Source organism: Electrophorus electricus, chromosome 16 (genome assembly GCF_041902795.1).
Source record: "Electrophorus electricus isolate QZ-2024a chromosome 16, ASM4190279v1, whole genome shotgun sequence".
NCBI classification, from domain to species: Eukaryota; Metazoa; Chordata; class Actinopteri; order Gymnotiformes; family Gymnotidae; genus Electrophorus; species Electrophorus electricus.
The window spans coordinates 15139323-15164077 of record NC_137512.1 but is presented as its reverse complement, the minus strand read 5'-3'; the positions used below and the strand labels follow the sequence as shown (position 1 = coordinate 15164077).

At 44.3% G+C, this 24755-nt stretch overlaps 1 protein-coding gene across 17 annotated transcripts in view; it reads right to left on the bottom strand.

Annotated features, from left to right (window-relative positions):
* limch1b (LIM and calponin homology domains 1b) overlaps positions 1–24755 on the bottom strand; it is a 65127-nt gene that overhangs the window by 22701 nt on the left and 17671 nt on the right. For 14 of the 17 annotated variants that reach the window (XR_014117461.1, XR_014117460.1, XM_081698628.1 and 11 more), the window contains exons 2-9: positions 21364–21434; positions 18209–18278; positions 13214–13258; positions 12468–12574; positions 10183–10213; positions 7479–7589; positions 4893–5091; positions 625–877 (exon numbers count right to left, since the gene is read on the bottom strand). Coding sequence is in view for 15 of the 17 variants with exons in the window: in XM_081698628.1 (XP_081554754.1) it covers positions 625–877; positions 4893–5091; positions 7479–7589; positions 10183–10213; positions 12468–12574; positions 13214–13258; positions 18209–18278; positions 21364–21434 (887 nt within the window). In the remaining 2 variants the exon portion in view is untranslated. The remainder of the gene's footprint in view (positions 1–624; positions 878–4892; positions 5092–7478; positions 7590–10182; positions 10214–12467; positions 12575–13213; positions 13259–18208; positions 18279–21363; positions 21435–24755) is intronic. The other 3 variants (XM_081698618.1, XM_035531964.2, XM_035531966.2) reach the window with 1 other exon arrangement.

Here is a 24755-nt window from a genome sequence, read left to right as displayed (position 1 = left end):
AAGTTAAAGAATGCTCTCAATATTCTGCCAATTTTAACCTTATACTGAGCTTCCCATTCCAAGCCTCTGAGCTGACCTTGATCTTCCAGACTCCTGAGACCTCTCTGAAGCAAAGCAGTTGGATTCACTGACCTAATTCCTCCTTATCCATGTTGAAGCCATCTGGAGAACTCTGCAAAACCCTAACTGGAGGCAAAACATTTTGCTTTCATTCCTACAAATTTAACTGAGATCTTCTTTGACAGGATACCTGAGAAGTGTCATCTCCTGCCTCCCACTCTTCCAGAATCACTCAACACATTCACCCTCTCACATCTGTCATATTACACAACCTACAAGTTCCCACACTGGCAACATTTTTCACACTACATAACATGCAGAGACGTTCTAGATGTTCATTTATAAAGCTTATAAATGAGCTATAAGGCTTTTAAATCCTAAAAACACCTTTGCTAACATGGCACTGATTTCCTCTCCTTCCCAAATATCCCTGAAGCTTTGTAAGACTATTGAATAATGAAACAAGGGTATCATTCGTACACTGTGAAAGTGGCTTTGTTCATATGCAGATATGTGATACGTGACTAGTCACGTGTGACCGCTGACAGAGGTACAAGCTCTTGCCTGAAAGGTCTCTCCCCTCCCGTGGGTGATGTGGCGCTGCTCCGGCTCTTGTGGCCATCCTCGCGGTCAGTGTGCTGCCGTCGGAGTGAGGCGGGCATGTACGCCGTCTGGTTGCTCTTGTTGGGCAGGTACTGGTTGAAGGGCATGGCGGTGCGCGGCTCACTGCACGAGGTCCTCCGTGCCAGCATGTCATCCCGACGCACGTCCGGCAGCTTCCTGTGCGGGACGTCGCATTCCGAGTCGCTGCCGCGGCCTGCGACACAGGGGCAGGGAGTTAAGGAGCACAGGTCTCTTGCTATCATAACTAAAGCCAAAATTAAAAATCACTAACATTTCTAACATTAAACAAAATGGAATAGTGTTATAAATCGATAAAATGAATCTTTAATAGTGCCTATAAATGTACCCACTCATCAGAGATTATTATACGTTTCCCATCTTGGCATACATTTACACACTTTCTTCATAGTGTTATAAATGCCAATATCATTTTAAGTGTTCATATCATTAGCTCCTGAGTTTGGCAGAGGGAGTTGATTAAAAAAAAATACACCTTTCACTACCTGTACATCTATTAAACAAAACAAAACAAACAAACAAACAAACAAAACCACACACATCAGACACAGGTCGGCATTCTGAGAGGAAGATGGTGACAGAACCTGCTGCTTCACGAGTGCAACAAGGCGGAAACTTCCTTCTCCAGAAGCACCTGGATCAAGAGACACTCATCTGTGCTCCTTCATCCTGTGTCTCAACATTTTCCTCAGTAATACATTGCGCACATGTGGCCTCAGCCCTCTGTCTGCAGCTCCTCAGCCCTCTGTCTGCAGCTCCTGAGCCCTCTGTCTGCAGTGGGTAAACACCCACTGCGCTTTTCCCCTCCATTCCAGGTGAGTGACCCTCTACCTCCTCACTGTTTTGACTAACAAGACTTGTTTTCAAAAAGACCTAGAGCTGTCAGAGAAAGCACGAAACCTCGGGTGAAGCGGAAGCAACTCGATCTCGTAAGGGCTCATGTACATTAATCAGTGTAGGAACATTTTTTTTCTCTTTTCATATATATAAATATATATCTATGGGTGGGGAAACTAATTGCACAACAGCATTCTTACAGAGAACTACAAATTCAAACTGACAAATTTGCATACCAATACCAAGTATAGTATGCAGTAATGCAACAAATGATTTTATTTAGAGACGAGACGAGAAGCTAAATCACAAGACCATTGCTCTGTAGCGATTTGTGTCACACCTTTAATAAATGACAAGCATCCCTCAGTCAGTATCCAGTTTCTCCTGGTTGACGGAACTTAACTGGATCCAGTGGCATAATTACTGTTTGGGTAAACACTGCCTCAAAGCAGAGAGGGACAGCAGAAGCACAGAAGCTCAGGGTCAGCAAGTGCCTGTTGTGTTATGGGTAAACACTCAGTCAGCTGCTCCCTTATGTACTCAGAGGCCCTTACCCACTACGGACTGACCTCCATTCAGTGAGGAGGGCTGAGCTCTAGAGAGGCTTGCACTTTGGCATTCATACAGTGATCCAACATAGATTGACCTCTTGATGGAGTTCGATCTTTGACTCATATGACCAAGTCTCTACAGCCATTTTCATGTAGTGTTTCAGCAGTTCTTTGTTTGTTTGTTCTTTTCTGCAGCTTCGTGCTTCTGTTCATGAGGCTTACTAGTGGTTTGCATATTGTGGTGAGCCGTCTCAGGTCTTGCTAGTGTATTCCTCTCTTGACCTCTTCCGTTTTTGCTCACGAGTAAATGTCTGCTTGGGTCGTGCATTGCTGTGGTCTTCTGTGGTCTGCCAGGGTGCTTTGCCAATGTTGTGGCAATGTCTCTGCTTTTTTAGTCTCATGACGGCCTCCTTCGCTGGCACTTCCCTGGTCTCCGTGACGAGACCCGAACGCAGCAGACTCCAGACGCGTGTCCCGCAGGGGGAGTCGGCTCTAACACGTTGCCATACGACACGGCAACACGCAGCTGGCTGAGAGAGAGAATGGGACACTTCCTTCTGGAGTCCCCACAGGAGAAGTGCTGTATATAAAACGGGCGTCAGCTCCTCCACGGTTCACCAGATATGGATGCAAATACCCTACAATTATAGGTGACAGTCTGCAGTTTATAATCACTGCTTGACTTCAAAGAGTCTTTGCTTAATTTCAAATCCAGTGTGCTGCCGTGCAGAGGGAAACCCATCAAACTGGCTGACGCTATGGTATGTTATACACCATTAATAGCTCACTTGTGGACCTGTAGACATAAAACACCCCATATTCATTCAAGCAATAATGACATCTCCATTACTTTATTCAAAACCCACATAAATATCTCCAAGAGTCTTGCTTTGATTAAATAGTTATGAATCTATCATATGGAAAATGGCAACGCCACACGCACTTGGACTAGCACATGTTTACTTTTGAATGAGAATCCCCCGGCACTCCCATGTGGGACTCCTGCATGGAGGGTTGAAATTACAGCACAAAGGCCAAACAAATTATTCATTACCACAGTAGACTGATGAGAGCATTTTATTTAGGTGCAAAAACACTTGCTGATGTCTTTGGATGTCAACACGCTCATACAAAAGCAAAAGCAACATCAATCACCACTGAAATAGTATAAAATAGTGCGCGCGCACACACACGCACGCACGCACACACAAACACACACACATATACACACACGCACGCATATACACACACGCACGCATATACACACACGCATGCACACGCGCAGTCAAAACACAAAATCAAACATGGAACAGGCCCTTTGATTAGTACACAATGATGCTGCATATAGTGACATCTTTTGAGGCAAGAAATTGAGCAAACTGATGGCTCAGGTGCTAAGACAGTGAGCAAAGAGAAAGTAGGAGGTGAGAGGGGAAGGTACAAAGTACTCAAACACAAAGGAATCACAGAGAGACGCACTGGTTAGTGGTAAATTGGATGAAATGCAGTAAATAAACAGATTAATTTTCTCATCAGTTTATTCAATGGAACACTAATTACAGATTGGCAATGTAAAAAGTGATCCAAATGGCTGATTTCTTGGCTATTTTTTTGGCTATTTATTTTTTTACTACTTTAGCCTGCAAAGCTTCAAGTGTTTTGTGGTTAGTGGTTGGGTCCTCTACTGTGTGATGAGATTGGCTGTCATTTGGAGGGAAGAGGTTCAGACACCCCCACCCCTTACAAAAATGAGAAGCAAAATTTAGTTTGTGGCTGAGAAGAAAAAAATGGCTGCTACTCGTTGAGTTGATAAGAGCTGGGGTTTTATTACAAGGCTGTGGAATTGAGTGTGTGTGTGTGTGTGTGTGTGTGTTGGGGGGGAAGCTGGGAACAGAGCTTTACTGGTTTTAATTATTCCAACTTAGCAATTACATTTCCTACTTCTATGTTGGGCGTAGTAGATTCATATACACAGGGCCTTTAAAAGCATTAACAGACTGAACATGGAAAACTCTGTGTGTGTGTGTGTGTGTGTGTGTGTGTGTGTGTGTGTGTGTGTGTGTGTGTGTGTGTGTGTGTGTGTTCGCGCCCAAGGTGTGTATGTATAAGAGAGACAAGACAAGGGTCTATACTACCTTGAAGGGTCAATAACAGTCATCCATTGCGTCACTTCAGATAAGCAGCAATGTTAACACTGCAGTCAGCCTGCATGTGCTGGGATCTCTTATGATCTCACCTTCCCCTTTAAGGCTCTGAGCCCTGATTTCTGCTCTTACAATAGAGGGACCTGAAGCGTATATCCCAGGTGATATGTACACCACACTCCACAGCACACAACGAGCAAAACAACAGATTCATATATGTATATCAACAGCTAAAAGAGACAGGATGTTCAAATGTCACAGCCCAACGTCTTTGTTTACTATATGTAAACAACGAGAAAGAAAGTAAGTATCAAATGAATCTCAGTACAGCAACTAACGTAGCACGGAGAACTGCAGCAGCCGGTTTGTTTAGCATTCCTGTGATTGGCTTGCTCCTTCCTCAACGGGGAGGGGTTAGGCCAGATTGGTGAAGCCAAACAGAAGTCAAGGATAATGGACACCTGATCAGGTTCTTCTGTCAACTTCAGAACAACTTAGACTGCCAGATCAACACAGTGTAATCCAACCCAATGTCAATGCATCATTCAGCCATCCCCTTCAGTATTATAGCCATGTACCACATAGCCCACACAAAGCTGTTGTGTTCTGTCTAGGCCAGACAATGCGTGTGTGTGTGTATACACGCATGCATACACACCATCACTGGATCCACGGGCGAGCAGGCCGTCGGGGGAGGGTGTGTGGCGTGAGCGGGAGCCGATGGAGTCCAGGCTGTCGAAGGAGTCGTCCCGGGTGTGCCTCGGAGGAGACAGGGAGTCACTGCGCTCTGACTCCCAGCAGTCGATGTAGCCGCTGTCCCTGATACTGCGTTTAGGGCTGTCCCACTCCTCCCCTTCCTGGAACACACACACGCACACGTAAACCTCCAAAACACCCATATAAGGAATCCTTAGCCTTCCCTCTTGAGGTCAGTGTACTTATTTCATGTAGTTTCATTTTGCCAGCAGATCTTATGACTCTGGGCAGAGGTCCATCCTGTTACGACCATCCGGGAAGTCTATCACTCCACCCTTCCCTCTCCATTGCTCCTTTCCATCCCTCCTAGGTTCACTTCATCCTTCCCTCTTTCCAATTCAGTCCCCTCTTAGTTTTTCCCCCCTTTAGTTTCCCTGTAACCTCCTCGCTCTTACAGAAAATTGCATCTTACCACCATCAGCCTAATTAATACATCATTTCCACATTAGAAATACTATATATAAAAAAGTGATACTTATTAAACAGTATGCAAGGTGACTTGGGTGCTTCAGGCAATCTTCAGAACTTCTTATTCCTGTTAGGCATTTCTATCATTATGAATAATATATTTCCCATTAAATACTCCCCACTCTCCCTCCTCAGGGTGGTCTTTATCTTTCAAGCTCGGGTCTTGCATAGTACCTTAGCTGTTTCCAGGACTATACTCATTTGGGCGGAGATCTCTGATGCTGTTCCTGGGATCTGCTTGAGCCATTCTCCCAGTTTGGTGGTCATATATATTATATTGGAGAACGGCTCCAGCAGATCCCAGGAACAACATCTGAGACATTTCTACACACCGTTCTGTTGGCCTGAGCTCTCTCCACCCCGACCTGCAGCAGCAAACGTACAGGTCCCCGTGCAACCGTTCGTCAAACATGTGAATAATCCAGCCAGTGGAAGAGGAAAAAACGAGTCCTTTGATCCAGCATTGTGGGCAGACAGGCTCGGAGCTCTGATTGGTGCACAGGCAGAGCTGAGAGCATGATGAGTCAGATGATTCCCCCCTCCCCCCCCATGCACACGACAGCAGACTAATGCTGCATCACCAAAACAAGCCAGCTCTTCATCAGAGACCTGCAGCGCTGCACAGAGAGCTGGGGCGATTGACACGGGCTGAGCGCTGTGTCTGGGAGAACAGAGGAGCTGTTTGTAACAATCTACACAGATGGAGAATCACTTCTCAGACAGAGAGAGAGAGAGAGAGAGACAGAGGGAGGCATACACAGAGGACAAATGACATGCCAATGAAAATAAAATTAGCACACTGATGTAATCCCATTGATGGCTGCTGCATGTTAGCAGTATTTGTGTGTGTGTGTGTGTGTGTGTGTGTGTGTGTGTGTGTGTGTGTGTGTGCGCGTGTGACACCACCATTATCATCCAAACAATTATAAAAGTTCCCTGGCTCCCTTGGCAAAACACATCTTGAGGCCTGAGGGTTGACAAGCGCACTTTTTATGTAGCTGCCTATGCTAATCTTGCCTCGTCAGCCCAAAGCCATGTCTACACATGTGTCTGTGTCATTAGTTCTAGAACATTCAACTCCTTTCCTCCAAGGAAAATGCACTCTAGCAAATGGGAGTGTGTGTGTGTGTGTGTGTGTGTGTGTGTGCGCGTGTGTCTGCGTGCGCGCGCATGTGCGTGAGCACACGGTTGCATCAGTGTGCATGTGCCTTTCATCCACCTCCTCTCAGGTCCTGGCTGCCAGTGCCAGCTGTGTGAGTTCACGTGTGCAGGCCAATGAGTACAGGGTTCACCACCACACAGCCCTGCCTCAGACACAGACCACTTGCCATAAAATCACATGCCCTTAAACACATTCAAAGGAAAAACAACAACAATAGAAAAAACCCACTGACAGAGCAGTGCCAACACTATAAATCCAATTTCCAGATGAGGAGAACAGTTACTCAATTCTCTGGAAAAAAAGAAAAAAAAAAGTCACAGAACTACATTCGTCAGTGGAGAATGAAATCAGTACTCTAGGACTATTAGATCCAATGCTGCATTGTCCCACAACACTGCAATATAAAATGCTTTATGCACGGCAACTGGGATGAGACGTGCGAGGCATGTAGAGGAGCAATACACCACACTGACAGTGCATCTGATGGACAAAGGAGTAGTGCATGACATCAAAAGAGCAGCAGAACATCTATCTTAACTGGTAGTGCTATACCGCATGGTAGTGCTGTCTTAACTGGTAGTGCTGACCAAAAGAGCAGCAGCGTATTTGATTGACAGAGCTGTGTATGGGATCGGTTCTATAGCATAAAACCAGTAGAAGGAAATGACAGCTGTACAGTACCAGCTTGACAGAGTGGTAGTGTAAGCGATAGCATATTTGGTTGACTGTCTGTTAGTGCATGAGTTAGATCAGTCATAAAGAGGCTAAGAGCTGTATAGCAGGGGCCTGGTGGAGTGGAGTATATTTCTGTATATGGGTACCAGATCAGTAACAGCAAGGAAGCAGCAGTATGTTTACCTTTCGCAGGTGTGATAGCAGCCCCTCGAACTCGTGCAGGTCCAGAGTGGGCCCGTTGTATGTGGCACTGCTGTTGGCTGCCCGACCCAACCAATAGATGGTGATCAGGACCTGGAAAAAGCAGTCAGTCAATCTTGTCACCGGTGCAACAATCAATCCAACAATGCAAGCAATCCATTCAAAACTCACCTACCCTGAAAACTCTGTGTTATAGCTGGACAGTCTAGTACACCTATTAATAAATCTTAAAACTCATGCAGGGGGTTCACTGGGATGGGCCCTTTTCCACACACACACACACACACACACACACACACACACACACACACACACACACACACACACAATAAGATTACAATATTAAAGCGTGCAAGTCAAATGAGAACCAAATTCCTTTTATTGTTTGGGGTTTTTATTGTGTGTCAGTTTTAATCACGCACTTGTGACGGTCAAAAATCCCATAATAATAAAGGGCTTTTCATTTGTCTGAGGGCTTTTCATTCTTTGCTTTTCTTGGACTCAAGACACAAACATACACAGCACAGCAGTTACTGTCTCACACACACACACACACACACACACACACACACACACACACACGTCCAGTGTGTGCTAGGTAGGCTTCTATTCAAACAAGACAAAATCTTCCAGAGCGTTGACTAGGCCATTGACTAGACTAGGATGAGCAGATGATGTGGATGACAATTCTACATAATGGCTACGTTGCTGGTTATTCCAATTGCGACATTCCTTGCCATTTTTAAAAAAACAAAAAAGACCAGCTTGAGTTATTTTGCCAAAAAAAATTTCTCCTTTTTTAATTTTGTTTGTTGGATTGTACAAATTGCTGTTACCTATCAAAAGACCCACATACATCAAATCAGGACAATCGGCAGGACAATCATAATGTGAGTGCACATGCGCGTGTGCGTGCGCACCCCCCCCCTCAACAATAAATGGAAAAAAATAAAAAATAAAAAACAATGGAAAAATAAATAAATAAACATCTGAGAGCTGTTAGAGGACTGGTTTTCATATTTCAGCCTTCTGAGATAATCAGCCAGTATTGCAACCATGATTAACAAACAATATATTGTGCAGCCTTCAGACATGTGTTTATATCAACATCCTTGGCCGGAGTCACTTCTTAGTAAACCGACAGCAACCTGACGGTCCACGCCATAAGCAAACTTGTCATTTCCAGTTTTCTCAGCTATTACCCAACGTGTCTCACACATGGCTGCCCCTTGGGTTAAAACAACACTCGCCACACCTGCTTTGACCACCACCCTCTTCCAGCCCTGCTATGCGGTGTGACAGCCTGAAGTCCTGTATGCAGTGCTCTGCGGTCTCTCGGCAGACGGGCTTCTGCTTTGCTTGCGCTCCTTCAGAACAGCATCCCCGTCCACCGGAGAGCCGCATCTATAGTGTCACAGTAGGACTCTTGTTTATGCAACGTGGCAAGCCGGAATGCCTGAGAGTGTGTGGCGGTGCGTGTGTATGTGTGCGCTTTTGGTCTGCGTAGACCATACAAGTTTTGGGTGGCCTCAGACAGAAACCTAGTCAGTGGCTCTCTACCCAGAAAGGGCTGGTACAATAGAACTGAATACAGCACATTATTGTTAAGATGATACTATGCAATGTGAAACCCTGCAACACATAATACAATACAACAGGACACAGAAAAGCAAAATACACTGCTTTAATCCCCAGGTAAACATGGGCCATTTTTTACTTCAGTAACACCATAAAACACTATAAGGCTATAAAACCTAAGACTTAGTGTGACATGCTGCTAAAACACAAACTAGAAAGGTGATGGGTAGCCACCCTAAACACACAATCTTATTAAAAAAAAAAAACTAGCGACCACATACCAATAACCCACAGCACCCTCTTTGGATTCAGATTAAAATAACACCAAAAAAAGAGACACCAAAAAAAAAAAAAAAAAACACCAAAATAATACCCCCCCCAAAAAAAAAGAGCTAGGGAATGGATGTTTGTGAAAGTTCTAATTTAAATGTATAATAAACTCCAAGGAACACTGACCCAGAATAATTTATTTGTGTATTTATATGAGCTTTATTTTTAAAAGGTCCTTCCTCAAGCATAAGGTCACTTTATACAAAATGTGAGTGTTACAGCAGAGAAACAAGAAAAGACATGACAATCGTGGATTTCGGTACAGTGCATAAATTATCATCAGCACTGATGGTCAGATTTGTGTCTGCAAAGCTAGAGTCTGACAGCCTTTCGCTAAACTGATGCAAGTTTTTTTTTTATTTTGTGAACTTGTGTGTGGTAATGCACCTAACACAGCTCAGAGAAACCCATTACAAGCACCCATTCACCAATGCCTACAGTCTCACACACACACACACACACACACACACACACACACACACACACACACACACACACACACACACACACACCTAGTTAGCACTGCAAGATAAAGATGTCTATGGATGGGCTATCCTGCAATCGCTTCAAGGACCACAAAGTGCAGCAATGAAAACACAGAAAGCAGAAACTAATACATGATGCAGAATGAAAGTCAGTGAGAGGCTACAGGGCGCAGTGAGGGCCACACAAGAGCAAGTGCACAGAACCCTTTCAGCACTGACAGATGGAACTAAACCCCAGGCTGCAAGATTATAAAGATATATATTATATTATAAAGATAGAATATTTTACTTACATTTTTCAATTTCCTGCTGCAGTCACTTGCTCTGTGAGAAAGACAGAATAAGAGGGAGAGGGAGAGAGAGAGAGAGAGAGAGAGAGAGAGAGAGAGAGAGAGAGAGAGAGAGAGAGAGAGAGAGAGAGAGAGAGAGAGAGAGAGCACGAGAAAGAAAGATAAAGGGTTGTTTTTCTTTTCAATCACTTGAAGGAAAAAAATATCAAGAATTCCTGGTGAAACATATACCACACATACACCCCCCCCCCACCCCCCCAGTATGGCCTTGGTATGGCCTTCAGTCTTCCACAATTTACATTTTTCCGTTAAAAAAAATAAATAAATAAAAAATAAAAAAACACACTCACACTCACACACTAAACCTAGCAGTTTGAAAATGTTTTCTCCACTCAGTGTAGATTCAGGTACATTAGTACTGAATGCCTGTGTAATCCTCAGGCAAAAGCTGCTTCATTCTCTGGCTCTAAGGCTAGTACTGATTTGTTTGATTAAATCACAGACGCTACTTCTCAGACCCCTCCCAAAAGCAGTTACAGTTGACTGCAGTGGTACAACACATATCCAGACAGGAATATATACACAGCCTGATCAATATATTCAATTACACATCTCAGGAAAAGGCATATTTGTGCGACCTGCCCCTCCACTTTATTGAAGTACCGAGGAGCTGCTTTCGATATTTCATCTAGGAATGACCCGCATCTGTCCTGAAATAACAACCCCAGCTTTTCAAAGTTGTTTTCCAATCTAGCTCCCAGCACAACGCCGAGACAGAGGGAGGGACAGACGAGGAGGGGAACAGAGGCGTAGTGCCTCTCCTCTTGTGCATGTGCTCTCAACCTCAGTCTGCGACACAGGTTCTGTTGCTGAAGTGCTAATGCAGCAGGACTTATTAGCAGACTCCACAGCGTAGTTACTTTTCCTGATGGTTTGCTTCAGCCTCTCTCAGACAAAAACACCCTTAGGTGCTGCTTAATTCTGTCTCCTCTCTGCTTCTCCTCTCCCCCGTTCTCTCTCTCCGTCTTCGTCACCAGTCATGAACACCTCCCTCTCATCATGAGTGTGCTTTCTTCTTGCACACACGGGGGTTCTAGGAGTGCTTTATAGCAGACGTCACAGCAGCTGGGAGTGCTTTATAGCAGACGTCACAGTAGCTGGGAGTGCTTTATAACAGACTTCATAGCAGCTGGGAGTGCTTTATAGCAGACGTCACAGCAGCTGGGAGTGCTTTATAACAGACTTCATAGCAGCTGGGAGTGTTTCGTAGCAGACTTCATAGCAGCTGCCACATCAGGCCTCTACAATCACCAGCCATTCCAACAGTGCTGGACTTAAAGGTGTCTGAATATTGTAATTTTATAGACTTGGCTGCTATACGATAACATACAAGAAGGCTTATTACTGAAAATTAGGATTAAATGTCCAAAAGTGGGTATAATTCTTGAGTGTCTTTCTTAAAGCTGTGATAAGAAAATGTGTTTCTGCAATTGGGCAGATCTGTGATTTTAAGGCATTGCCACTGACTAATGATGGTGAATGCTCAACAAAGCATGTAAACACAAAGTCAAACATACAAAGCGCAAGCAAATGGAAAACCCTGAAAGTCTAACTTTCCTCCTTGTCGTTTCAGGCTGAACAAACTAGTCCTGTAACCATGGCGATCTCCTCGGCGTGTTACTTTAGTTTCACAGTATCCATGAGACCTACTCTCCCTCATGACTGACAGCCCATCTCTCGCAGAGGACAACACATAGTTGCTATGCAACTATGGTCCAAACCATGAGTTTGTCTTGCATTGCATTTGAAATATATCTGTCAAATGGACAGATATAGAAACCTACATAGATGGTGGGGAGCACATGTACACGCAAACACAACACACTCAGGTACGGAGGATGATTCAGATGCTAAACAGGGCTAAGAAAGCATAAAGGTTCTTTCTCTCTCTCACACACACAGAGAGAGAGAGAGAATGTGGAGGATGACCTAAGGTCTGTCAGTGGGAGCAACACTGAGACCAGGGGTCTCTGTGAACAAAAAATAAGAATCCATTTCACTTAGAAAGCCGCCCACATGCGCACACACAGAATAATGATGTTATATAAGACAGAAATAATAGCCATCACCAAATGTCTCAATAATTCCAGTGTAAATTTAATGTTAGTAACAGTTAGCTAGAGAGTATCTTACCAATAACACACACACACACACACACACACACACACACACACACACACACACACACACACACACACACACACACACACACACACACACACACTTACTTGTTGGTGTTGCGTGGAGTAGTGTCCTGTAGGTCTCCTGGGTCAAATAGTTGAGATCCCTTTAGTCCTAACTCCTCACAACCTCTTAGGAACAGTGCCAAGTTGTCCTAGACCCCCCCACCCCACACGTACAAACACAGACAAACACATACGAGAGGTTCACATACCCTAGCGTAGTGCCCAGACTCAAGCTAAGGCACGCACAAGTGTGGAGCCCAGATCACAGTTCTCTCACTATTCAAGAAAGAAGAGAGAGAAGGGGGCCAAAGAGACGTTTTTTTTTTTTTAAAGTGGTTTTGCCCACTCACTGAGCAGCGAACGAACAACTCTGCCTCTCTCGCTCCCTTTATCTATCTCTGTCACTTTCTTCTCAGTCTTGCAACTCTGTTTTGCTCCGCCTCTCTATCCCTCTTCCTCCCTCTCCCAAGTTTGTTTAGATGCACCTTATTTGACTCAATGTGCGTTTAATTCCTCTAGCTGTAGATAACTCTATATACTTTAATACTCAACCTGCTTCAGGTGTAGTCGATTCACCTCTCACTCACTATACCTCGCTGCCGCTCTCCCTCTCTGACCAGGTGTTTTTTTGTTCTGACCTGCAACCTGAGCTCCACTCTCCTCCCCTGCGTTCAGTCCTCTCTGGTTCCCAGCTCCACCGAACAGGCCCTCCAAACTCCTCCTCCCTCCCTCCCTCCCTCCCTCCCTCCCTCCCTCCCTCCCTCTCCCGCCCTTTCTGTCTCTCAGACCTGGAAGGGTGGCATGATTTCCTTTCCTTTGCAATTGTTGTCACACTTTTTTGAAATGACAGGAGTGTGTGTGTGTGTGTGTGTGTGTGTGTGTGTGTGTATATTTTGTGCAAGCAAGTGAAAGGACAGAGACAAACGGAGAGACAGACGGACAAACGGACAGAGAAAGAGAAATACAAAGAGAGAAAAAGAAAGAGACTTGGAATGGAACCAGGCCTTCTTCCTGTACATTTGTGAGAGTTTTGTTACAGCTTCCCAGGAGATTGAACCACACCCAAAACGAGCCCCTCTACCGCACCACCACCACCACCACCCCCGCCCGACAGCCACCATCATCTTCTGAGAGGGCAGGGTGACACCCACTATGAGAGCCTGAGAACAAGGCAAGGCCACGAGGTCTCACACAAACACACTTGGGCATTATTCAAACAACATATAAGAAAACAGAGCTCTTTCTTCCTCTCCCACACAATCTGTGCAGGCAACAATTCTGCTGTGATTATGTTATGGTTCAGTATCAGGTCTCAACAGCAGTGCCACGCTGATCACGTAATGGATGAAGTATGTGAAATGTGAATTAGAACTAAGGGAGATCAGCCACCTGATTCCAGATCTGTTGATTTTTTTTTTCTTTGCAAACAATACATTTTGTAACCATGTCCCATGTTGCTGAGGAGGTCAGAGGCCTGGTTGCTTGAAAGCTGTGTCCTGCTGGGAGATGCCTTCTGATGCAGGGTGTTCTTATTTCGTACTATTTTACTCTAGAAAGCGAAAGAGTGCCTGTGATGTAACCTGCAGCCTGCAACCTGACAAAACCCTTCTCCATCCAGTTCATGCATCTCATTGCTCTCAGAGAAACAGCAACAAAAACAACAAACAAACAAACAAACAAAATACACACACACACACACACACACACACACACACACACGTAAAGAAGGGTCTTCCGAAGGCACTAGCTCACACTTCCCTATGACAAATCCCAGCAAAGAGATCCAGGAAATGAGTGGAATGTTGCATACATCCAAAATAATAACAGATCCAACAGACATCTGCGTTGAGGTGAATACTGAGTGGAGAATTGGAGAAGAACTGAAAACAAGCATCCCACTGACTGCTCCAGTATCTGCGATGCAGTGGTGTGAATTACACACAGCACATTCCGAACCCGGGCTCGGGTGTGTGTGAGGAATCTTGCTTTGGTGCTCTGAGAGGACCGACGCGAGGAAAAGGGGCCTGGTGCGAAACTCTGAGACCCAGAGGGAGGATGACAGTAGAAGGGATGCAACAGCAGAGAGGGCTATAACAACACGGCTGTTAGGAAAGCCAAACTGGGTCAGCTCCAGCAGCCAGGCTCTCAGGCTCCCGCTTCAGCCCTGTGTGCTTCCGGGAACGACATCCAGGACGCACCAGAGCTCGAATCCATACCTGGTTCTGGCTTTTGTGATCACTGGTAGTTAATTAGGCACCTGATGTGACTGTAGTGTGTGTCATCTAATGGTCACCGCTTCAGACCAGTCTCCTGGTAGGCAGGGTGGAAAATCTGCATGTTCTGGATCTCGAGGACCGTAATTTTAACATCTCTGGTATGCACAACATAAACAAAAAAATTGAATGTATTTTAACTACAATTATTTTTTTGTTTCTTATTCATTTTATAAAACGGTGACATAAAAAGAACAAGAAAAGATGCAACAATGTGTGAGCACTTATAAGCATGTTACAGCATTCTGCTATATCATTACTATCTAATAACTACTGCGATGTTAATGAACAACCCATATATTGTGTGACCCTAACTCAAACTATACCATCAAACTCTGCTCTACTGTTGCAGCTGCCACACCACAACCTGCAGATCTCCACAGAAACTGTATGATGCACCAGAGAACCTGAACTGTAACAGCAGAGATTTCATAGAAGGTCAAGACGTCCATTAGCCAAAAACAGGAAAAGGAAGTCCCAGGCCGGGGGGAGGGGGGAGGTCACCCTGTGGTATGGTGATGAATGAGATGGCAGTGGTTCTCTGTTTACGCGTTTCTCACTTGACTAAATGCCCTTCTTAGCCATCAGCTGGGAATCCCAATTGCAGTGGTTACACAAGATTTTAGCTGCTGGCATCGACAAGACAGACAGCTGACTTATAACAATGCCTTTCTGCTGAGGATCACAGACCTGCAGGGCTGTTACACACACACACACCCACACACACGTCTGAGCAATCTTAGAGGGACACAGCCCGACATCACCCAAAGACATTTTTCTAATGCTAGGTTCTAGGCTGAGGTGTCGAAGCACCGTGGAGAGACACCCAGGAGATATACACATGGCAGACTAACAGAGAAAACGGCAGATCTCAGACTTCGAAATGTGCAACTTGGAATGCCTAATAAGATAATGTGGTGTTATTGGAGCCAAGGGATGTGACCGGAGTGGGGGTGTGTGTGTGTGTGTGTGTGTGTGTGTGTGTGTGTGTGTGTGTCTGTGCAGGCGTATAATTATCCACAACGGCTAAAGGCCCAAGGAGTGGCCACACTGATTAGCGGACTGGAAAGATAAGATGGCGGAATCTGGAGGGAGGAGGAAGCAGCCCAGCCAAACCAAACTTCCTTCAAAACACTTTTATTGCAGTTAAATTCTTCAACATTCAGCCTATTATTTTAACTGGTTTCCCTCCTCTGTTCCCATCTCTCTCTCCAGCCTTCTCCCTCTCTGTCCCTTGATCCCTTTTCAGCTGTTGTCTGTTTTTTTGTCCTTCACCCCTTTGCTGACCTTTTCGAAGGCACTTCATCCTCCTTCCACTGTAAGTGATGTGAAATGCAAAAGCACCCCCGCCCCCACTGCTTTTAACACGCACTCTGGGTAGCCACCCCAAACACCCCACCCCAGACACCCCACCCATTCCCCACCCCGCCGTGACATACAAGCCCTCCACTGACGCGAGCGTACATATATGACAGTGTTTGCAACAGACCAGAGGAGAAGTGCCCTGCAAAGGAACATGAGTCTGATTCATTGGGGCGCGAAGACAAGGATGTGACCTAAACTTCCCAGCCGAACCCAGGAAGCAGACCTAACCGCGTGACTTCTTCACTCACCCTACATCTCAGTACTGTTTTTAATCACTGATTTTGCCACTTCTTATAGGGGGAATCCCTGAAGCAATCACAAGGGCCGTTCCAGGAGTTTACTAGCTGACGTTGTGTGCACTAGATGAGCAAATCCGAAGCACGAGGGATTAAGCCAACTAAAGATTATAATAAATAAACACGATCTGACCGTTCCTTTTCAACCTCCAACAACGGCATACATAAAGTCGCTCATAAGGATGAGCTGGTGCAATAAAATATTTTACAGGTGTCGAATATTTACAAATAATGAAATTTAAATTTTCAGTTACTCCACCCATCATACATTACTATCAGTTTACAATGACATTTACTGCATTCAGCAGACACTCAAAGTGACTTACAAAAGTGCTTCGTCATTTACTCATAGAATACTGTACTGAATACTGTAGAAATACAAGTATCAATGCTGTTGCCTAGAAGTACAAAATACATACACTCTCTCAGACAATAATAAGTGCAATATTTTTTTAGTCTCACATGAAGGAATAGAAATGAACCAAATGAACCATTTGTTTTAACATTTGTTTCAGGACTGTCAAGCAGCACCTTGGAAAACGCGGAGGCGTATGAACAGCTGACGGAAGTCGTCGTCTAAGGAATCGCACATTAAACGTCACCGCCCCGCAGCGGAGGCAAACCTCGGCCTGCGTTCTGCTGCCTGTCCTCTCCCAAGTGACTGGTCACCCTCAAATTCTTTTTCAGAAGCAAAGAAGCAAGTGAAGGGGCAGAGAATACTGCAGCAGTCTGCAACATCAGCGTAATAAGCATCCAGTCCAGGCGACTGTACACACACACACACACACACACACACACACACACACACACACACTTCCATGTATATAGCTATAAATAGGACTATAGCTAAATCCTGCCAACATACCAAAAGCTGTCCACACATAAAAAATAAAAAATTAAATAAAACCCTAGTTACCAAAGGGAAATATCAGCCTCATCAGGCTTTTGAAAGAAAGTGTAAAATGACACTAGAAACATTACACCAAAACATGCTTTTATTTTACAAAGACAATGAAACTGAATACATGTAAACAGTGCTCACTCACTCAAACACACACACACACACACACACACACACACACACACACACACACAGTCCACACTAACCACACAAAACATTAGCACGCACAAAACATGTCACCATGCTAGATTGTTGTGCGGTCATAACTAATCCTCTGACATGATGCTTTGATTCCAAGCATGTTGACATGAGGGGGAGAGATGCATTCACTTCCACAGAAACACAAACAGGGGAACCACAAAGAACCAAAGAGATTTCAGGCAAGTCAACAATACTGAAAGTGAAACCAAGAATATCTGAAACATTAAAATTCAAATGGAAGTTTTCCTGCAAATCCAAACAGCAAAAAGAGGCAGAAAGCAGGAAAACAAATGAGAGGAAGAGAAGAAAAAGAGCCACAGATTCTCTGAGATGAAAAGGGAAAGATGCAAAGAGAATGGGGGGGGGGGCATGGATAAATGAAAATACGACATGAGAGAAATGTAACAAATGACAAAACAGGAGATGAGTGCTTGGCCTCCTTCACTCTCACTCCCTCATTCCCTCCCTTCCCTTTGAATTGGGATATTTCAAACAGGCAGAGATAAAAAGAAAGAAAGAGAGAGAGAGAGACCGAGAGACTGCACCTTCTTTATTCGAGCTGAGCCCATGCAGAAGCAGATGTTTCAGAGATGATATAATAAAAATGAGCTTGTTATGGAATGTGACACAAATGTAATGATGTATTACCTAACACACAAGGCTTCAGTCACACTAGCACAGAAAAATCACACCAAATGTGTTATCCTCGTCAAAAACCTGCTGAAGAGAAAAAAGAGGAATGCCTACCAGCCCTGCTACAGGAGTAGGCAATCTGTTGATCTTCTTTACAAGACCTGGCTTAACAGAACTCAGCAACCTGAGAGGGAGAGGAAAAAAAAATAAACCATAACATCTGGACAGCAGATTTTAATTCATAAGCATACTTGCATGTTCACTGGGTTACGTTATGACACTGTCTCAGCTCCGCTCCTGTAGGTGGCAGGTGTTTTTTGGCACCTGCTCTTTAAAAACCCTTTGAGACAATTCGCCCAGAGATAAGCAGCAACATAAGCAGGTTCTGCTTGATACAGAACCAGAAGCAGAAGAGGACATACGTTTAAGGTTTAATTTGGACAGGCAGAGAGTGTTTTTAATGTGTGTGTGTGTGTGTGTGTGTGTGTCTGTGTTTGGCTGACCTTATGAGAAGGGGATAGTGGTTACGGATGCACCTGCAAAGGGACCCATCAGAAGGGGCCAAAAAGTCAGTACACACACACACACACACACACACACACTTTCTGGAAAGTTCTCTCAAAACCCAAACAGCATGTGTTACAAAATGTGTGTGTGTGTGAGTGAGTGTGTGAGAGAGATTCTCCGCATGTGGGTAGAAGAATTTATTTAAAAGAATTTACTTGTAGTCCACATTCCTTTATCCCTCAAAACGATTAGTCTTATCTAATCTATTCCTTTATCCCTCATAAGGATTAGTCTTATTTTCTCCAATATGGCTATTATAAAACACACACACAGTAAATAGTATGAGACTTGTCATTCCACCAACATGAAGACCAAAGCAGCAAAGCATGCCAGACGACAGCCTGTGGCAGTCATGAAGAGAGGACGACAGCACTGAACACCAACTGTACCTTTCACAATCTTTTTTCTGTTACAGCTGAGCCCTTAAGGCCTTCTCTGAAGTAATAAGCATCTCATGCATGTGTGTGCGTTTTGGTTCACCCACACAACGGTGATGACAGTACTTAGCCGCATATTTCCTCTGTGTCTATGTAATGAGTTGCAGTTAGTTCTGCTCTGAATATTTAACTTACATCACCTCAAAAACCTGAAATGTAAATGCTGGTGTTGGCAGCCCCACTAATGGAAGGTAATGCCCTGTATTCAGATGAGCCCTGGATTTAGATGTCCTATAGTAAATCCCCGCCATGGTACACGTGTGTATACACCTGTGGCCTGGACATGGGTCCATAGTGTGTTAAAGTAGGGAATCAGATTCTCATCATGAAAACATTAAACCAGGGTCAGTAACTCTACTGCCACTGCTAATCTGTATCACACAGAGAGACTGAGCCAGACCTCACGGACAGGCATTAAAGATCACTGGAAATACCTGATGTTCGGGTAATTTTGAATGGAATTATCTCAGCATGCGTGAGGACACACACACACACACACACACACACACACACACACACACACACACACACACACACACACACACACACACGACACTACAACTGTTTTAGCTTAACTGTTCCAGTTTGGGGGTTTTTTCCTCTCTCTATAGACTGTCACACACAGTTACAGACAGAAACACGAACACAGTGACAACCACTTATACCCTTATAAGGCTCTTCTGATAAGACTAGTCACTCAGAGGAGGAGACACTTCATAAATCTCTTTTACTAATCAGAACTGTGCATATTGAACAAAATGTTAACTAAGTTAACAAAAACAGGACGCACTAATGATTTCTTCCTTTCTCTTATACACATCCTCATTAATTCATTAATGTATTAATAAATCACATTGCTCCCACGACACAGTAACAAAATATCCTTAATATCAACTCTGACCCTAACCTTTTTTATTTGGGATGTTGGAATCTAAATCTGTGCTCTCTTTCAAATGAGGCTCATCTTTGCTCTTCTGAGCACGCGCAAATATTGTGCAAATATTGTTCCAAAGTCCAGGAAATGATTTCTTTCTTTCTCCAGAATTTCTCCCCTTCTGATGCACAAAGGATGGTCTTACTGGTAAGCTTTAGCCAAGGTAGACTACATTGGCATTAACCACAGAAACGCTAGACGGCAGTCATTAGGGCAACTTAATTTGTTGTGAAGTTGACTCAGTTATTCACTGTCCACAGAGTCAATTGTTTTGTCAAGGTTTATCATCAAAAACCAATCCTTCTCTCAGCATCTGTAAACAGGGTTTACGTGGTACACAAAGTGAGAATTGGTAAAATCCTTCTAAGGGGCTTCACACATGTATGGGTTAATGAGTCGGATTCTGACTGCTCTGTTCAGCGCTGCTTCAGTAGCATAGGAGGCTGCAAGTCTGGGATAGCAGCTTGTCAAGCAGGTGTGCTCCAGAGTATTAGAACTATGCCCAGACTATGCTCTGAGGAGACCGAGAGAAAAATATGGCTGGTTTTAAAGTAGTGTTTTATCATATTTCTATTCTGCTTTTAATTGAAGATTTACTGAATGTTTACACACACTAGTTTAGTATTATCCAAACATTTTAAATATTTGACCATATGTCCACAAAAGGGTAAGCACATCATCTAATGCATTTGTGCACACACATCTTCAGGCACACAGGCGATTCCTGTGGTAAAACATGCCATCATCCTGTGTATACATCCATGTTGAGTTCAACCTAGGCATGTGTGAATTACACCATTTAAAAAAAAAAAAAAGAAAAAAAAAAAAAAAAAAAAGAAACAGACAGGAAGAAGCTGCTGACACCGTTATTTACAACCAGGGATCCTCCCTTCTTAAATCCCCATCTGTCCTCCCGGGATCTCTCCCTCTCTTTGTTCACACCCTTTCCTTTTCAACACCTTCAAGCTTCTTTTTGCATGCTGGCCAAAACACATTTTTGCACACACCAAGGTTTAACTTGCAAACATCCCAGCACTTCTGATACTAACAGAAGTGGATGCATTTTTGAGCACATCTCTTACATTCACTAGGACACTGACCTTTGGTGCAAGGAGACACACTTACAGAGAGGGCTCCATTACAAACTGCTGTGCGGTACTATATTGATATGAATGCAAGTGTGTGTGAAGAGGAGTACATGAGAAGTACATGAGACATGAGAAGGTGACTGCATGTGTATAGGGGTGTGTGTATAGAGGAGTTTGTAAGAGAGAGAGAGTGTGTGTGTGTGTGTGTGTGTGTGTGTGTGTGTGTGTGTTGTTTATACTCACTCGCACAGCAGGATGCCGTTATCCAGGGCTCCTCTAAAGTCTTTCTCCCCAAAACTTCTTCCAGTGACTGCCTACACACACACACACACACACACACACACACACACACACACACACAAACTATAAATTTCTCCTACGAGAGGCTGGTGAGGAGGAAAGCAAATTAGACATTGCTTGGCTATGCTGGGTGATGAGAGATGCCCATTAATGGCGACGCCCCATCAGACAGACGAGAAATGAGTGCAGAACAGAGACAGATCCACAGCAACAAGTTGTGCAGATGTGGTACGGGAGCATACAAGTACACATACATGTACATACATGTACATACGTACACACACACACGCGCGCGTGCGCACAAATGGATACTAGCATCACCTTCAGCCCAATGGCTGTGTTTCTCTGGCCTCTCAAAAGCATCAGCCTGCTTCGTGTTGGTGGAGCAGAGGTTTCTTGCTTGGGATTAGCACTGGAGGTGGAAGACAGTGTGCGTGTGTGTTGCATATCGGTCTCTTTGTCTCTCTCTCACACACACACACACACACACACCCCCACCCACACACCCCCACACACTTCTCCTTGTACGACCAGTGCAGCTTGGTCTGAGCCGCTCAGCCAGACGGTGGAATGTGTCATCTTTGTTGTCTGATAAGTAGCGCGTCCGCTCCAGGGGCCAAGGACGCTGTGGTGAACAATCGAAAGATGTTTCCTTTCGTTTTTTTTTTTTGATTCTCGAGTTCCTCGGCGGGGTGTTTCAACGACATGACCATTCTAAAGGTTCCATGTCCAAGTTTACCACTTTCATGCCTTTGTTGTGCTCTGAGAGGTTGGGGGGGGGGGGCAGTTTAGAATGACAAGAGCGCAGAGGCAAGTGAAAGCAGACCGGATGTTTTTTCGTGAGAGAGGAGAGCACAGAGTCTTTGTTAGCATGTGAAGAACCCCGAACGCCAAGAGCTTCAAACAGCGCTGGAATGTGCAGCTCAGCTCAGTTTATATTGGTCCTCCTAAATTACGCATGAATGACCCAGTTGATATCACCACTTCATAAAAAAGCACCAGGCACCTGAGCTTGAATAGCACTCTTTCAACACAACACGACCCATGGCCAGGCACCAGAAAGACTGCCTTTACATGTTAACCGTCTGTTCAATTTCAACAACAACCTGCTTACTACTGACACTTAAGGTAATAACATACCCCAAAACATGTGACTGTACCTGCTTACACATTCTTATATTAGCACTGAGGTAGCATACACATATGAAAACTAATACCTGAGCTGATGGGCGCGGCGTTGAACTGACTCTCTACGGAGCGCCCCGGTCCCCAGTCTCCAGCATCAGTATCAGAGACAGTCAGCTTTGGGACACAGAGATCCATGACTAAGCAAGAGGCTCACGTCAGAGCACACTGCTGCTGGCCTGAAGAATGGACTTAGAAAAGCATCCCGTCTACGGACTGTGGGGATCCACTTTCATTATCTCTGATGCCTTACTTCCCAAAGTAACAGGCCTCCAAACTAACCCTGTCCTGCAAATGTCTGGATCAAAACTTTTTTTTGCAAGTACATTTTTAAAAATGCATTAAAACCATAAAGCTAAGAGGTTCTAAGGTCAGAAGTAAACAAGACCTCACTCCAGCATCAAACACCAGCGCATGTTCGAGACAAGCTTTATGGAAAATGCATACAGCACAGTGCTTCCTGGCCACTAGCCAAGAACCGAGTCTGATCACTTTAGCATGATGATTAGCTGCCAATGCCCCTTAAAGTCACCACTGCAGAGGAGCAGAGAATGTATATAATGAAGAATTATAAAAACATTCACCTAGCTGACACTGAAACTAAAATTTTGCATAAGAAAAATAAACCAGACTCCCGGGTTTTGAGGGGGAATTTCAGAAAGAATCTTTTCTGGGTTTTATTTCAGAGATGCAAGCACACACACTAAATTATGTTTTTCAAGTGCTATTTATGGTTCACAAGTAACTTCTTTTCTTTTGAAGGATGCAAAACAAATGCTTATCTTATCTTACAACTACTCCATCTTCAAATTCTTCTCGTGAACTGCTAATCAGCTTAACTAAGACAATGGCCAAGGATTGACCAAATGTAACCAAGGCCCAAAAGCTTAGCTCCTCCCACCTCGTCCTTGATTCAGAGTCATAGCATTGCCAGTTCCTGCTCTGTTATTTTTAAACATCATATTAAATTTCGGTGGATAGCTGCTCACTGATGCAGAGAGACAGCATGGCTAATTATGGAGAGTCTGTTTTGTTTAGTTTGTTTTGTTTTTTTTACCAATTTCTGTCAAGAGTCTTGTGACTTCTATAAACTGTAGAATGTACTGGAAATATAAGATGCTTCTTTGACATTGTCTTGTCATTAGATATGAGCTCTGTTTTCAGTTCATTTTTCAGAGCTGCGATAAGAAGCAGCAGAGTCCCCATGCAAAGCGCAGGGTGACACTACAATGTTCACAGACATTTAATTTTGTCCATATAATGAAAGCAATACACAGAAGATCCTGAAATGATTTAGCTAGAAGACTTTATTCTCCAAGTATGTGAAGCAGCAGGAGTCCTGCAGTTTCTGCAAAGACTGAACCTCCCACTCACAGCCAACACGCACACGCACACCACACACAATCACAAACATACACACCCACCCCCACCACCTCCATACACACACACACAAAAACCACCATACAGAACCTGCTCTCCACTTGTTTTCGAGTGAATGGCCATGGAGCACTTGGGCTCCCTATAATAGAACAGAACTGGCTGTAGGAAAAACACTTGGCAAATCAGTGACGTCAGCAACACCCTGTGCCACCTTTTCTGCTTTACCTCTGATTTTCATTGAAAAACATGATCAATAATAAAAAATGCATTTAAAGCAAAATCTATGCAACCTTCTCAAAAGAACCTTACCATAAATTGCATCGATCCCAGCTACTACATTTTCTGCTTGGCTCGTCGTGCCTCTCGCTGTAACTGAATAATGGATGCCAAGTGAGTTCAAGTAAGAAGGCTGAGGTTGAAAAGAGGCCAGAGGACTCTGAAAGCCCCGCGGGCTGATGGGAGCAGGGCCGGGGATGGCGACAGATTCGCTGCTCCACTTTACGCTTTTAGACGGAGCCACGCCCACCGACATCACGGGCGCCAGGGACAAGAAGCTGCTTCTGTGAAGTAAGAATTAGGCCACCACTATTCAAGTTTGAATCATGTTGACATGACCTTTTATTTCCTAAAACTGGATTTTAGGTGAAGTAGTAACTCTCTAGTCCACACCTATCAAATTCAGCTCCTCAATCTACATACCAAAGGACATCCAAGGATTCAAGTACAGTATCACCACAGTTTCAGCCCAAGAGCTAAGAGCCATGTGGTTC